The sequence below is a fragment of the Nothoprocta perdicaria genome, unplaced genomic scaffold (assembly GCF_003342845.1).
Source record: "Nothoprocta perdicaria isolate Ctin4 unplaced genomic scaffold, notPer1 scaffold_11, whole genome shotgun sequence".
NCBI classification, from domain to species: Eukaryota; Metazoa; Chordata; class Aves; order Tinamiformes; family Tinamidae; genus Nothoprocta; species Nothoprocta perdicaria.
This window is the reverse complement of record NW_020454205.1, coordinates 7,503,111-7,519,218: the sequence shown is the minus strand read 5'-3', so window position 1 is coordinate 7,519,218 and position 16,108 is coordinate 7,503,111. Positions and strand designations below refer to the sequence as shown.

At 51.9% G+C, this 16,108-nt stretch overlaps 1 protein-coding gene across 1 annotated transcript; it reads right to left on the bottom strand.

The window, feature by feature from the left end:
• Window positions 1-14,201: 14,201 nt before the first annotated feature.
• Window positions 14,202-15,638, bottom strand: GBX2 (gastrulation brain homeobox 2). The gene is made up of 2 exons (XM_026049371.1): window positions 15,125-15,638; window positions 14,202-14,725 (listed from the first exon to the last, which is right to left on the bottom strand). The coding sequence occupies exons 1-2, from the start codon at window positions 15,636-15,638 to the stop codon at window positions 14,202-14,204; spliced, it is 1,038 nt and encodes a 345-aa protein (XP_025905156.1).
• Window positions 15,639-16,108: the final 470 nt, after the last annotated feature.

Below are 16,108 nucleotides of genomic sequence, written 5' to 3'. Positions count from 1 at the left end.
AAATTCAGAACAAATTGAAATCTCGTCAATAAGAAACCCTGGCAGAAACAAGATAGCTAAATCTATTTGTGTTTTCTCAGAAAAATGGAGTCTGTGGCTACGATTTTCATCACGTCCCCCCTTTTCATGATCCCAAATATCTTCAAATCCCACTTCCTCTGCACTTTACCCCCAGTGACTAAAACACTACGAGTGAGTGAGCCTTTGCTATTAACATCAGCACTTTTTGTCTATTTATTTTAAGCTAATTGCTGTTGAACTGTAAAGGAGAGTCAGATCCATAAATCTGTGCCTGGCCTCTGTACCTTGACACTCCTCGAGTTCAGTAGGGCTTGCTTCTTGCCAGTGTTTGTGTACAAATAAAATCCAGCCTTGGGAAAATGTAGGGTCTTGCCAGTGCAGAGATTGATCAAGGGCTCCCTTTAGCTGATTTGTGTGGCTAAAAGGGGGCAGAAGAAAAGCTATTTCTGAAGACTCTTGATGCGTCTTGAATCTTGAGCTTGGTGCTGCTCAGAAAGCCAGGTTAGCTCTTGGGAAGAAGAGAGGATTTTAAGCATTTCTACTTGGGCATCGTGTATAATAACTGTGTAAACATTAATGTTGTTTAATTTGCTGTCTTTCCCCATTTCCTTAAATTATGCGTGTTAGTGCAAAAGGCTTTAGCTGCACTCGGAGATTTCCCCTGGCAAGAGGGAGTTATGTAATGTAGGGAAAGGAATAGCCGTGTGAACGCAGATGCAGTCTTAGAAGTGATCTCCAGCACTGTAATGTAGAATAATGAGGTGATAGGGGTTTTCAGATAGCTTCATCTTTTATATTTGTATGGAGATCAGGAAAAAAATGAAGTAATTTGAGTAATTTGTAGTTTGTAGTAATAGTGGAGACAAGCACAGATTTCACGAAAGGGTTCAGAAGGAGCCCTTCACAAATGTCTCGGGGAGCCACGTTTGCACCTTAACAGGGAACAAATGTTTGTTTGAGCTGGAGGTACTCATGCTAAAGATTGCAAGTGTCGGGGACCAAATTTGGGGCAGCTTGTCTGGAAACCAGAGGACTTGCCCCTTCAGTCTTTCATTGGCAAGCATCATTGTTTCTCTTCTGATGACCATTACTATCATTAACTCATGGGATCTCTGTTGGATCCAAGACTGTTGGTCTTGGATCCTCAACATCTCCTTTTGTTTGCATAGATTTGTGGGTGAGGTTTGTTGCATAGAAACATTTTGGACATATGCTGCGTAGAAATGTGGAGGGAAAAAAAGCACTCCAGACTCAAATTCTTTTTGATCAAGGTAGAAAAATGTGAAAAGGTCACAAATTACAAGATTCTGCAGTGAAGGTTGATGTCTTGAGTTTTACACTACAAAAAATGAAGTTGGTTTAAATGGTTTTATTAGATGGAAATTTCCAGTTGGGGGGGAGGGGGAAGAAAAAAAAATAGAGGAAAATATCCAAAGCTATAGGTTGGTAGATTTGTTGTGTTATGATATACTAGTTTTTGTTTTGTTGTTAATCATGGTCCAGTTCTTCAAGTGTGTGTTTGGTGGTCTCATCTCATGACAGTCTATCTTGAGTTGACAGAATCTGTCTCATATTTTTCTTGGAGGGTGTAAAGGTTTTGGCCAAGATTTTCAGGAGCTGTGAATAAGTCTTGTTTTGAGAGAAGGGGTTACATGATTTCTGAGAACAAGTTTTTTTTTGTTTTCTTTTGTTTGTTTGTTTTTTTTTGTTTGTTTGTTTTTTAATGAGCATTTTAAGCCCCAAATTGGGTAATTTTGGCCCCCACGTTTCATTTCAGGTGACAGGAGTACATGAGTGAATTAACTCTCAGAGTTTACTCTTGCTCCCTAGATATTTAGGGGGACTTTCATGGGCAAATCAAATAGAAATGTCTATGTGCACTTCAGTTTTAGCCTCTTCATAAACATCCACATATCTCCAAAATCTCTGTGGCAAATTTGAGTGGTGGTGATCAGTGGTGCTGACACGCGAAGCTTCAGCTGTCTCTTGGCCATGACTTTCTGGATGTGTGTTTGCTTCCAGTACTAAAAGTAGACTCTTTTGCAGTACTTGAGAGCTAGTGCTTTTTAACTGTGTGTTATGTACAAACCGTGAAGGGGGGCGGGAGGGGGTCTTGTAGAGGTCTAATGGCATGCCTTGGGGTTGACCTTGTTGCTTGCTGGCAGTGAATGCACCATCCGTTATTTTGTATATGCCACATTTATAGGGAACTGATCAATGGGAGGGTTTTTTTGGGGGGTGGATTTCTGCAAACTTTTAACTGTCCCATCCTCATCTCCCTCTACCTGTCAAGCTAGGATGGCTTAAAACCACCAGCACAACCACCCAAGAAACCTGGAGCAGCTGAAGACACTTCCTGCTCCTCTTGATTGCCAGGTATGGGGAGCAAAAGCCCCAAGAGCAAACAGCTTGGTGGTGTCTGAGCTGTGCTGAAGGCCAGCCCCAAGCTTGCATGGGACTGAGGAAAGTAGTTGTGTTTTTTGGTGATAATGGCAGCTTGCTATTTGGCACTGTCGTTCCCAGACTGGGAATCCAAGTGAAAACATGGTTGAGTTGTGTTGGCCAAGAAGGTGGTTGCAATCCTAAGGTAAAGACAGTGTATCCTCTATGGATATTACCAATAGTCATATTACTGGACTAACTAACTGTGCTTCACACTCAGTATGCATATGTGTGTTTACGTGCACACACGTGCTCTAGGTCACGTGTGTAGATGCACACGCGCTTACACATTTATTGAAATTGTCTCTGGAGGCAGGCTTTCCCATGGATGGTTTTAAAGGCACCAGCTTCCTGATTTGACGAAGTCCAGCCGTTTCCAAGCAAACGGGAGGCATGTGCAGACTGGGAGGGCACCTGCTCTGGCTTCTGCAGGGCAATACCAGAGGCTCTTGCAAGCCATTAAGGAGATACCTGGCTCATGCCAAAATTTACCCCGCTCAAACAGGGTTCCTTGATTTCAGAAAACTTTTAACATGGCCACCAGTATCGAAATACCTTGCTTGGGAGAAGAAAAATATGTATGTATATATTCTTGGGTGGCCAGCATTACTGTGGAGAAAAAAAAGGAGAGGGGCAAGGAGATGCCAAGGTGCACCTTTTCTTTCTCCTTCTTGCACCTGCAACAAAATAATTCCTTTGAATTGCTGTTGAAAACTCCCTCCCAGAGCTTTTTTCCTACCTTTTCCAGGGTTTCAACTGGACTCAGAGCATGCAGAGTCCGCTGAGCTTATTTTGCCAGTCTGCAGGGAAATGGGACTGAACTGTCCTCTAAAAGCACAGCCCTTTTCTCCGTGGAAATACAAGGTTTCCAGGGGACCACAAAGAAGCACAGGCGTTTGGGCCAATTACCAGTTCCTGGTTTGGTTTCAGGAGCGTTTTCCCACTTGTACTCGGCTTGTAGAGGTGGGCGCACAAAATTCAGGGGCACTGGCAGGAGGAGGGAAGAGGAGGAGGAAGGTTTTGGAGCTGCTGGGGGCTTGTTTGGTGCAACTCTTCACCTTGGGCATTTTGGGTTGAGGATCCCTGCAGAATTTGAGCGTATCCTTGAATATGTTGCTGAATCCCAAGCCCAGACCGCCTTGGAGCAACAGGCTCAGCAGCACATGGGGCCGTATCCCAACCTCCCCAGTGTCTGAGCGTGGCCCCTGGTTTCGGTGGGGTTACGGTCTGGTGTCCCATCTTGCTGGCATCCCTATCCTGGGACTGCTTGGGAAGAGGCTGATGTATCCTCAGATTTCCCTCTCCCTCCGGGCCCTGTGACTGGCCACAAAGGCTCAGTTGGACCTTCAGTGGGGTTTGGCTCCCAACAGCCCTTCAGGTTTTCCACACTGCAACATTTGCTTACCAGAGGTGCTGGTCAGGATGGGGAGGAAGGGACCTGGGGTGAGCAGGGACACCCGCAACCTGCGTTTGGGGTAGAGGCAGACGATACCTAGCACATGGCAGACTTTACAGCAAATTTTGATTTTTGTTTATTTTTTTGGTTTTTTTTTTCCCATTTCTGTAAATAGTAATGTATAAATGATGACAAGACAGTGTGGAAATTATTAAAAGATGCGTCTTTTGTTGTTGTTTTTATATTACCTCATTCGGCAAGTTGTTTTACGATGACTCAATGATGCTTTATTTATATTGTTTGTACTGTAATTAAAACAATTGACAAACATTTCACTTTGCTTGTGGTTTCATATGATTTTTGTTTTGATTAAATATGCCAGTTTGTATTATGTTTCCCTTTACTCTCTCTCTCCGCATTGAGATTTTTGTGTCAGCTGTACAGTATTCTGAATAAAAAAGAAAAAAAAGAAAAAAAATGTAAAGTACTGCAGAGAGGGACTGCTATATTGTATAGGTCTCTTTCTAATAAAGACAAGAAAACATGTTCGTCACAGCCTTGTCCCTTGCTTGAGTCTTTTCCACAGTGTTACTGGGAGATACCTGCTCTGGCCCTACTTTCTTCTTGTGCTAAGGATGAGATACTGTCACTCTTCGCTGGTAATAAAGATGAAGTATTATCTGAGACCTGGGATGTCAGAAGAGCTGGTAATGGTGCAAATTGATAAATTAAAAAGCAATAAGTCACCAGGCTGTAATGGTGTATATCTAAGAGTTCGGAAAGTGCTTACAGACTTAAGTGACAGATCTGCTGGCAAAAATATGCACTCTTTCATTAAAAACAGTGATTCTCCCAGAGGAAGAGAGAATAGTAAATGTTGCACCTAGGCTTTAAGAGTCTCTGGAGGAGATCCAAGGAATTAGGCCAGTAACGGTTACATCTGTATCTGCTAAATTGGTTGAAATGATCATTTAAAATAAGAATAATAAAACATCTTTAAGGTCACTATACGGTAAAGTCTAATAACTTCTTTGAAGGAAAATCATGGCTGTCTCTTTGAATTCCCTGAACAAGTCATGTAAAGCAGGGGACAGCTGATTGCTGCTTATTTACATTTGTAAAGGTCTTTGAGAGACCACGGTTGGGAGAAAGGACTCACGAAGCTAAATAGGAACCAGGGAGAAGACAAACTATTGCCATGGTTCAGAAGGCTCAGAGATGTGACCCAAAGGGGAGCAAGGAGCGATGAGTTCTCACCAGAGTAAACTGTCAGCTAGCCATGGGCCTTACAGCTCCACACCGAGGTGGATGCGTCTCAGCAGAAGGCTTCCAATAAGATTAGTGCTATTGGCAGAGAGTCTCCACAGTCGAGTCATGCGTAGCGTTGCAGAGAGTCGTCATCAAGGTGGGTGCGTAGAGAAGATCAGATAAAATTCAGTAACTGTTAAAAAAAAAAAAAAAAAAAAAAGTCGTAACGTGCCATAGTTTATCCTAGGCTTGTCCTCTCCTAAAAAGACATGGAGAAATTAGGAGCGTTCAGGAATTAACAGAGCTAGAAAGACATTGAGAAAGTGGCGATTTGCCTTCAAAAAATGACAAAAAGAGAATATTTTGATACCTATAGATAAACAGTAGAAAGAGAATGGATTCCATTTTCTTGGTCTTGTGACAGACGTGGTGCATAGACTGATACTGAAAAGCATCATGTTCAGAGCTGGTAGCTGGGAGGAGAGTTTCTCCAACACGTGGTCAGATTGGAGATCTGGCAACAGTGGGAGAGGGGCTCCTGCTCATGAACTGGCAAGATTCAGAAGATGAGTTTGCATCTTCATGCACGGAACAGGACTGCACAGAGTATGAGATGAGATTAGTTTATTGTTTTGTGTCTGCATCTTGGCCAACATTTCCTAGCTGTTTGGTTTAGCACGTGCCATCCTATAAGGGGGTGTTCTTCACACCTGCTACAGCATGTGTTGTGGAGAAAGCCTGTGGCCCGTGTCTGGTCTTTCAGCTGTATCTGTGCTGCCCGCAACTTGCTTGACAGAGGTGACAGGTAATTTTGTTTGCAGGTATGGGATGAAAAAAGGTGATGTTTGTGCCCTTAACTCAGCAGGTTTCTCCTTCCTACCCTGCTGGGAGATGGGAAGACCCTAGTGGAGAAGGTGCTGGAGAGGCAGCAAAGCCTGCTGTGTGATGTGGTGCTGGGGACACGAGCATCATATATGGCTGGTCTCCCTGCAGGGATTTGCCACTTCTGTCCTTTCTGTTGGGGATTTCTTTGGAGTTTGGGTTTTCTGTTTCCTTTCATGCTCCTTGATCTTCACGGTGTCATTTTGTTTTTCTTCTTTTTTTTTTTTTTTTCTTTTTTAAATGCTTTGAGTCTGAATCATGGCTTTGTTGTATAGCAACGTTGTTGTACAGCAGCTTTGTTCTTGCGAGGTTTTTCCACCGTGTTTAACCCCCTTGTGTAGTGAAGCACCCCGTGAAGCAGAGCTGAGAGCTGCTTGTTCCCCCTCCTTGGGTTTGAAATGTGAAGTCAAACCTGGGACTTGTCTGGGATTCCCCTTGGGTGCAAAGCTGTAGTGGTGTTTTAGGACACACCCATTCTCCCCTAGCTGTTGCCCTCCTAAAGGAATGTAAATTTTGATTTTGCAGCGGGCAAGGCTGGCTGCTCCCTCGCTATCGTGACCCTCCAAAGAGCTGCCTTCTAATGGGAGCTCCTTGTGCCAGGGGTGGCTGAGCAGGTCTAAAGATGGTTTTATGCATTGCTCACCAGTGCCCCCCAAACCTTTCCCTTCTACTCCTGAAACTCTGCTGCCAGCACTCACATCCCTAGGGAGAAAAGCAGATATTCTCCTCTGAGGCACACATCCTGTGTGATGGGAGCCACATCTGCTCACAAAAAAGGGATCACGCTCACTCAAACTCATCAAGTTCCATAGCCAGAGCAAAGAGGATGTTTTGTTGCCTTCGTTCCTGGTTAAGAAGGGTCATGAGCAAAGATCCACCTAAACCAGTAGAGTTTCTCCAAGCATGGCCAAAAGCTTGAGCTAGGGAAGAGGGGGTAAAAGGGGATTTCTTGATGCTTTTGCAGAGTTTTCGTCCAGCCTCTGTTTACAGTTCAGGGACTTCTCGGGCTGCCTGTGCTATCTGCTCTTCTGCATATTCAATAATTCCCAGTGGATTTCTTTCCCATGACCTTGGCTGATCACCTGAAGCTCTTGAATCCATGAGAGCTTTTAGCAGCCACAACATCCTCTGTCAAGGATGCTCCCCTCACCTGAACAAGGTGGAAAACCTCTTTTTGTTCCTCCTCTCCTCCTTTTGCCCTTTACACGAGCTCGGAGAGGAAAAGTGTCAGTGGTGTCTGCACGGTCTCTGAACGCAGCCCATTTTGTCTCACTGTCTTACCCCACATCTGCTCCCACCAGCGGTGCCTGACATTCCTGCCCAGAGCTGCACGAGGAGCCAATGACCTATAGATGCTCTCTGGGACTTGCCCTGAACACAGGAAACCCAACGGAAATCCAGACTGGTGAGCACCACGGTCAACATAAAGATCTTCCAAAACCAGCATCTCTTTGCCCCTTTCTTTGCCTCTCCTTATTTCTGTGTTTGGACTCAGGTAGGTGACTCTTGCAAGGATAAGTTATACACACACACACACACACACACATATATATATAAACTGTATAACATATATATTTATATATGTATATATATAGTTTGTTTTGTTTTTTCCAGTGGCGCCTTCCTATAGCATTGCAATTCCCATCAAAAATGATGGTGGGGCTATGACTTTGGAGAGCATAAACCAGCACAAGTTACAAGGAGCATGCTAGGGAAACATGTTTCCCTCCAGTGAGATGCAGCAGGAGAACCGCAAGCTCCTTTCTCAGGGACGGGGCTGGGAAACCCAGCCGGCAGCAATTCATCTCGCCTAACATCCAGTAAAGCCCTTAATTGCCCAATAAACGTGGTCACAACAGCCGCACTTGACACGCAGCCTTGCTGCCAGCAATTAGCACATATTTATTTGCATACTGCCCTGACCCAGCTCCAGCTCAGACCCGTACTCACCGTAGCTCTTTGCTTTTAAGCCTGGGAGATGCGTTGCCCTTGCCAAGTTGAGGAGAAGACGTAAAGCGGTGGGAGAAAGTGGCTGGGGAGCTGCTCCCAACTGTTAGCGACAGCCTCATGGGCTGCGGCTTTCCCCACAACAGGGCTTAATCAGCAAGCTAAGCAGGGCTGGAGATGGCTCCAAATTATTTATTGACCAAGGGGCTGCCACTAATTGGCCTGGCCTGTCAGTCCTGGCAGAGCTGAGCACTGGAGTTAGGTGAGTCTGAACGTGCACAGAAATCAACCCAGCGTCCTGTGACCATCAAGGTTTGCAGCTTGGGTGGCCATGGGGCAGGTGCTGCCCTTGGCCAGAGCTCCGCCGTGGGCCCAATAGTCCCCAGCAGCATGGCCATGGATGGTGTCCCCGTTAGGTGATGGCCACTTTTGGAGGAGACTGTTGACGGCCTCCTGCAGCACTGGGTCTATTCATGCTTTTTCAGCCCACTCCTGGGCTGAAAGGCAACGTGAAGGCAATATGAGAAAGATGTATTTGTTTGTTTGTTTATTATTTTTGCTCTTAAAAACAAGGGATTTGTTGGATTTTTCTCCGCCATGTGAGTTAACAGGAAGATCATTTCTTGAGTTCTCTGATTTTGATGGAGCATCTGTGGGCTGATGCAGGGAGTCTCTCTCATGGAGATAAGGTGAAATAACACTGCCACAGGAGCAGAGCTGCCCTTCCTCCGCCGTGTTCATGAGCCATTGAGGCACAACAGCAGTTTAACCAGGGTGAGTAGTGGTCCCTTCTCCTGGAGCCCTCTTGCCTCAGCTCCTGTCCCTCCAGGAGTCTTCGGGGTCTTTAGGCCACTAAGGTATGGGGCGGTACATTTGGGATACCACCAAGCCAGCAGCATCTCCCAACCCATATCCCCCATTGCAGGGAGGAAAGGGAGAGCAAGGCGACACCACGGCAGCCAGGATAGCCCTGGCTCTGGTGCACCCTGCCCTTGGCCCAGGTGTCTGTGCCCACCAGGCACCCAGGCTGGAGAAACTCCGTTTCCTCACTAGCCACCTCTGATCTTTAATAGCCTTTGATATTTTACCAAAAAGATGCAAAAAAAAGAGGAAAAAAATAATTTCTTATTTGATTCTATGCAGCTCAGGCTGCCACCATTGCTTCTCTCTCTGCCTTTCTCCTGTTGATTGAAGAGCCCTCCAGGAGCAGGATTTTCTCCCTACGAAGGCACTTGGGGGCAATAATCAAGGCATTTCTCTACCCCAGCGCTGGGAAGCCGGGCCCCGGCTGCTTCCCAGGGGCTCGAGGTGCCGCACGGGCATTCCCAGGGCTGGGATGCCCCGGTCTCCACGTGATTTCCTGCAGTCTGTTAGCGGGAGTAATTGGGATCACCTGACTTTACAAATGTTGCTCTGCGGAAGAAGGCAGGAAGACAGATCGAGCTCAACTATTATTCATTAAGAAAAGTCCTTTATAGATCCCAAATTAACAATTTCTCTCAAAGAGGTTTCCTATTACCCTTCCTCCGTGGAAACTTATTGCCGCTTTGGAAATGTTGAAATATGGAAATAATTGGGGAGGGGGGGAAATAGCAGGCGTGAGCTTAGGAGCAGTGCGTCTGCAGAAGAAAATACAGATGTGTATCTTAAAAATGACCATTAGCCTAATTTGGAAGGCAATGGTTTTGATGGATACACTTAGACTACAGATGTAAGGATGTTCGGAAAAGTCCAAGTGGCTTCTTGGTGATGAAGAGACCATTTGGAAATGAGGAGTTGTTGCTGTCCTGGCGGCTTTTGGGAGTCTCGGTTGATGTGTGTCCAGGGAACAGTGTCAAGGTTGTGTTGGGCAACCCTTCAACCTGAGCTCCTTGGGGCTGCCCGGTGTTTTAGGCACCTCATCTGCTTCTCCGTGTGTTAGGGCTCTGTCTTGGATGTATTTTTGGAAAAACATGCATTTTGCTTGTTGCTGACCAAATCAGATGCATTTTTATTGTTGTTTTCTGCAAGGACCACGAGCAGAACGATAATACGAAAGCAAAGGTCCGCGTGGACAACACATAATTTTGATCACCCCAAATGGGACTTCTTAGAGACTGTCAGATGTCAGCTTGGGCAAAAACAGTGTATGTGTAAATCTCTACACCCACCTCCCTGCCAGCCCCCTCCTCGGGTGGGTTTTTGGGTGCCCAAGGGGCATTTTGGCGCAGCTGGCCCCGGGAAAAGGCAAGGGAAAGGCACGGTCCAGGGAAAAGGCAAGAGCTCCGGGCTCTCCCATACGGGTGTGAGGGCCGGGGGCGCGCGGGGCAGGGGGGCGAGGGAGTCCGTGGGGCCGGAGGGAGGGCGGCCCGGCGCGATGGGCGCGTTTAATAGGATCAGGTCAGTGTAATCCTGTTTCAGGCATTGTCATGCAGGCAGCCGCGGAGACCTCCGACTATAGGCGAAAGGGGCTTTTAAACCCCTCTGCGGTGCTGCCACAAAGCTGGAGGCCGGGGCTAGCACAAAAGCGCCCCGGAGGATGAAGTGGCTCGAAATAAATAGATTAAGGAGCTCTAGGGGCCGGGCGTAGCGGGAGAGGGGGGAAAAGAGCAAGCCAGTGGCACTGGGGGGGCAGGATGGGTCCCGGGATTTAGGGGCAGCACCCGGCTTGGGAGCATGCCAGGGCTTGGGGGCTGGGTTAACCATTTTTTATAGTTGTTAGGGTTTCTGTATGTAGTTTAATTTCGAGTTCCTACAGATTGTTCCGGTGTGCACAGCATCTCTCCCGTGTTTGCGGGTGCTGGCTGTGGCTGCTCGCCGCCCTCCAGGCTCCAGGGTGTCCATTGTGGGGTCCTGGAAGGGAGATGGGGCCAGGGCTGGACATGAGCCCATCCTGCTGCCTCCCGTAGGGAAGAGGCGCCCATGGAGACAGTGACGCTGGCAGGGATGCAGAGGCCTCCTGGGAAGCGGGAGATGCTCAGGAGGAGTTTAGAGCTGGAGGGGGGCAGTGGGGCCTGGTCCCCCCTCCCTGGCCAGGCACAAAGGGGCCCTGCAGCATCCCCAGGGCCGGGGGCAGCTAAGAGGCCCCCGCGGCCGCTTGCCAATCACAGCCGCAATAATTAAAGCAATTAAGCCAGTGCAAACAAGAAGCAAGATGGGAGGCAGCGCTGCCCTGGCCGAGCAAGGGGGCTTGGTCCCCGCTGGCCCGGCCGGGTCGCGTGGTGCTGGCGTCTGGCGTGCACTGAGTTTGCGAGGTCTCGGCAGCCAGGCCCAGGCTGCCCGCCCTGCTCCTCCCCGGGGTGCCCAAGGCGAGGGGGGATTTAAAAGCAGTGATGTCTCATTTAAAGGCGACGGGAAGAACCCTGGCGTGGGCTGCACACCTGGACAGACGGACTAGCAAAGAGGCTAAAAAATATATTTTTTTCTTTTTTTTTTTTTTTTTTTTTTCCAGAGGGGACAGTGGGGAGTCCCCCCCCCACACACCTTTGGGCTGGTGCGGAGCAGGCTGCTGCTCTCACCCCGAGCGCTGCCGGTGTTTGATGCGCAGATGCAAGAGGAATTTATTGTAACAACAAATATAGTGATGTCAAAACCCAACCTTGGATTAAAGCCGGCAGCCAAAGGGGAAGTGTATTAATTTCCAACAGCATCAGAGGCCAGTGCCTATTAGGCCGAGCTATTCTTCAGACCCCCCCATCAGAATTAATCATTGGGAGTTAATTTGAAGCTCAGACAAGTTGCTGTTAATTTAGTGCGGGGAGGACGGGATGGAATAAAAAGCGGAGGTGCTGGCCGGGCCTCCTGGGTCTCATTAATCAGCGAGCTGAGACGGCCTGGCTTGATTACAATTTGCAAAAAAATTCATTAGAGCCGGGGCGATTGACAATTTTTCTCTCTGCCTCTGATCTGACTCATTAGGCAGCCAAATGAAAGCCATGATGATGGTGATGATGACAGCTATCAACCCCCTCGCTTGTTTATCTCCTTCTCCCGCGGCCCGGCCCGGGGCTCCCCCTGCAGCCCCGCTCCCCTGGAGGGGGACACGGGACACGGGGGGGACACGGGCCCCGGCGCGGGGGGGAAATCGCTCCGCGGCGCCCGGGGCACATGGAGGGGGGTTTCCCCTTTCTTTTCCTTTAAAACGGCGCTGGGAGAGGCGGGGGAAGAGGCAGCTGCTCCCCACGAAAATGCAGCCCCCGGGGCTGCGCTTTGCCAGCGGCTCCCCCTTCTCCCCCTCAGAAAAAAAAATCCAGAAAAGCATTAAATAATTTAAAACCTTCCAAACCGGGGCGGTCGCAAAAATAAATGATAATTTAAAGAAGGCAAAACGTTGTTTAAAATGCCGAAATTGCCCTCCCGCTCGCGAATGCTGTTTTGGGCAGAGCCTTCCCCAGATCGCTCTTTTTATTTAGAGCCGTCCCGGGCGCTTTTCGGTCGTTAAAAATAATAGAGCTGGAAAAGGGGGGGAGCGAGGGCCGCGCTGGCCGCTTGATGGGGCGCCTGGTTTTGTTGGGGGACGGTCTGGAGGGGGGAACGACGGGCACCCCCGCCGCTCCCAGCCCCGTCCAACGCTATTCAACCCCGGCGTTAAAAAATAATGAAATAAAAAATAAATAGCAGACAGAAATAATGATGAAGTGCAGCGGATATAAATTCTGTCAATATTGGCAGCGAGCGCCGCGCAGCCTTGGTGTCCGAGTCGGTGCCTCCGGAGCTGGTGGCTCCTTGCAGCACCTTCAGCTCGTCGCTTTCCTCTCCGTGCTCGCTTCTTAATTTTATTAGAGGTTTCTGCCCCTCCGCCTCGGACGGGCAAATTGACGGGTTTTCATCCCTGCCTGGCCGCAAACTGCCCCCCACGCGAGGCGCCGGCAGCTCCCGCGACCGCGGTGCGGACTGCTTTGCTCCCAAAGAGGGGGAAAATGGGAGTTAAAGGCAGGGAAAAGGGACACGCGCCCACAGCCCCTCCGGCCGCATTTGGCCCTCGCTGCCCCGTGGCGCCCCTGCCCCGGCCGCGCTGCCGGGACGGCGGGAGCGGAGCCGGATCCAGCCCCGCGGGCGGCGGGAAGCGGCGGGTCCCTTTGGGGAGGAGGGCGCAAGGCGGTGGTGCCTCCCAAGCGACCCCCAGCTCGGGGCCGGCCGCCCCCCGGCCCGGCGCTTCGGGGCCGCCTTTCTTCGCCCAAAATCCGTTTGCGGCGGCTGCAACCCCCTTGCTCCTCCGCTCTCCTTTAATTTTTTTCCCCCCAAAAAAGGAGAAACTTTCTTTCCTTTTTTTTTTTTTTTTTTTTAACCCATGCGTCCCGTCCCCCCCTTCTCCGCCCCCGACCATAAATCTGGCGGTGCCAAAGAGGGAGCGCGGCCCCGGCGCCGCCACCGCGCTTCGCTTCGGCCGTGCGGGCGGGAGGGGAACGGGAAAATCCCCCCGAGCGACGGCAAATCCCGCACAGAAGCGGCACCCGAGAGGGCGGGCGGGCGGGTTGTTTTGTTTGTTTGTCTTTTTCTTTCTTTGTCGGTTTTTATTCACAAGACGGAGTTTGCTTTTAAATTTCATAACTTATAAGGAAATAAGCTACATAGAAATAAATTAAACACAATAGAGAAGATCGTGCTTTTTTTTCCCCCTCTCTGTTTAAACATGGCTTGATAGAATAGGCAAACCAAATCGACAGAAAGCCAGGCAAAAAATATATTAAAAAAAATGTCACCCAGTGCCTGCCACTCGGCCATCCAAAATAAAATAAAATAACAACCAAGGCAAGAAACTAAACCCTTAGTTTCGTTTTGTTCGTTCTCTGTCTTTACCTTTCGCCCTGATAAGAACCAAACCCCCAGGACGGCTAAACGGGCGCTGCGGGGTTCGGGGGCGACGGCGCTGCCGGCGGCGGGGGGAGCAGGCAGGTTTTGCTGCGGGATCCGGCGCTGCCGCTCGGCCGCTTCCTCGGTCCCCCAGCAGCCAAGGTGTCGCAGACGAGGAAGCACCGGTATGTACAAAGTAGGGCGGTTTAATAATAATAAATATCTGCGTGTCTCTTCCAGGGTTCGGTATCCCAGCTCCAAAGCAAAACACAGTTTTAAGCCGCTTCCCTTCAGGTTCTCTGTAGGGGGAAAGTTTCCCTTTAAAGTTCGCTGGGATTTTCGGTGTGCGCATGGGGATGTTTTATTGTTGATGGATTGTTTGCTTCTCTTGTTCTTGTTATTTTGGGGAGGGCGCAGGCAGGTTGAACCCTCCCCATCTGGAAACTTTTGCACCAAACCTCGCAGCTCCGCGGGCGGTAGCAGGGGGGGATGCTCAGGGTCTGGCTTGCTCCAGCTGCTGGTGCTGACTTCTGATGGCGAACCTGCTGACGTGCACGGGGATGGGCACCACGATCTTGGGGTTGCGGGACGGCTCCCCCGTCTTGGAGTTGGCGTTGCCCGCCTTGACCCGTTTCCACTTGGCCCGCCGGTTCTGGAACCAGATTTTGACCTGCACTTCGCTGAGTTTGAGGGCGTGCGCGATCTGCGACCGCTCCGTCAGGGACAGGTACTTTTTGCAGTGAAACTCCTTCTCCAGCTCCAGCAGCTGCTCGCTGGTGAAGGCCGTCCGCCGCCGCCGGTTCTTGCCCGTGGAGGTGGTGCTGCTGGAGCCGGGGGGGTGCTGGGGGTTCTCCTCCAGGGCCGTGCCAGAGTCCTCTTCCTTGTGGGCCGCCTGCCCGGGGACGTTGTCGTCGGAGCTGTAGTCGAGATCGCTGTCCATGGAGAAACTTTCCTCCTTGCCTTTCGCATCCTCTTCCGCCTTGGCATCGTCCTTGCTCTGCGCGCGGAGAGCCCCGGCTGGAAGGCAAGCAGAGGCGATTCGTTACCGTTTCTGTACCGTTTTGTGACTACTTCGCAGCAGCCGCCCCGCAGCCCGGCCCGCGCAGCTGACACCCTGGGTCTGCTCCTGTTGTGCTGCTGCTGCCATTCGTTTTTTCCCCCCGATTTGCGCGATTTGGGCCCATTTGCTCCCGGGCTAAGCAGCAGAGCGTCGCAGCTGCCCTCCCCTCGAGCCGAGGCGCCGCTTGCCCACCCCGCGCTGCGGGTCGTGTCCCCCTCCCCCGCCGAGGCGAGCGTGTCCCTGGCCCGGGCGCGCTCAGCGGGGCAGCCCCGGCTCCCCCGGCCCCGCCGCGCCGTCGGGGCAGCGCAACGGGAGGGCCGCGGTGGGGCCCGCGCAGCGTCGCGGCGCTCACTCACCCAGGGAGGCCTGGACGGCGTCGGCGGCGGGGAAGGGCAGCAGGGCGCCCTCCTTGCCCAGGAAGCCTTTGCCGTCGTCGCCGCCGCCGTCCGGGGGCAGCCCGTCGGCCTTGTCGAAGTTACCCGCGGGCGCGAACTTCCTGGCGGCCTCCTGGTGCTGCTGGGGAGAGGCCGGGAAGGTGCCGGGCAGCGTGGCCATGAGGGTGGAGGTGAGGGCCATGCCCTGCGCCAGGCTGGAGCAGAAGCCGCTGGGCAGGCTGGGCAGCTGGTGGTGATGCGGGTGCGCGGGAGGCAGCGCGGGCTGGAGCGCGCCCTGCGGCAGCGCGGGCGGCGGCGGCGGCGGCGGCGGCAGCACCACGGGCCGGTAGGGCATGAACATGGGGTAGCCGGTGTAGACGAAGTGGCCCGGGGCGGGCGGCGGGGGGCTGCCGATGAGCGAGTCGATGCTGAAGGCCGTGCTGCTTCCCAGCGGGCGCTGCATCATCATCAGCGAGGGCTGGAAAGCCGCGCTCATGCCGGGCCGGCGGAGCGGCGGCGGCGACAGCGACAGCGACCACTTCCCTCCTCTTCTTCCTCCTCCTCCTCGTCCTCAGCGCGGCGCAGCGGGCGCGCGTGGGGCCGAGCCGGGGCGGAGCGGGGCCGCGGCCCGGGGCCGCCGCGCGCACATCGGGGCCCGCTCGCCCCGCGGTGCCGGTGCCGCTGCCGGTGCCGGTGCCGGTGCCGGTGCCGCTGCCCGTGCGCCCCCGCGGAGCCCGCGCGCCGCCGCGCTCTGCCCGCGCGCTCCCCCGCGCCCATTCACATTTTGCCCGGCTCGGAGCGCGGCCCGCCCCACGTGGCCGCCGCCGCCGCCGCCCATTGGGCGGAGGGGCGGGGCGATGCGCGGAGACCACGCCCCTCGCCACGCCCCTTCCCCTATTCCGCGGCTGGACGGGGCGGCCACGCGTGTGCGGGACCCCCCCCCCCCACCTCCGGTGTCGCCCCCGG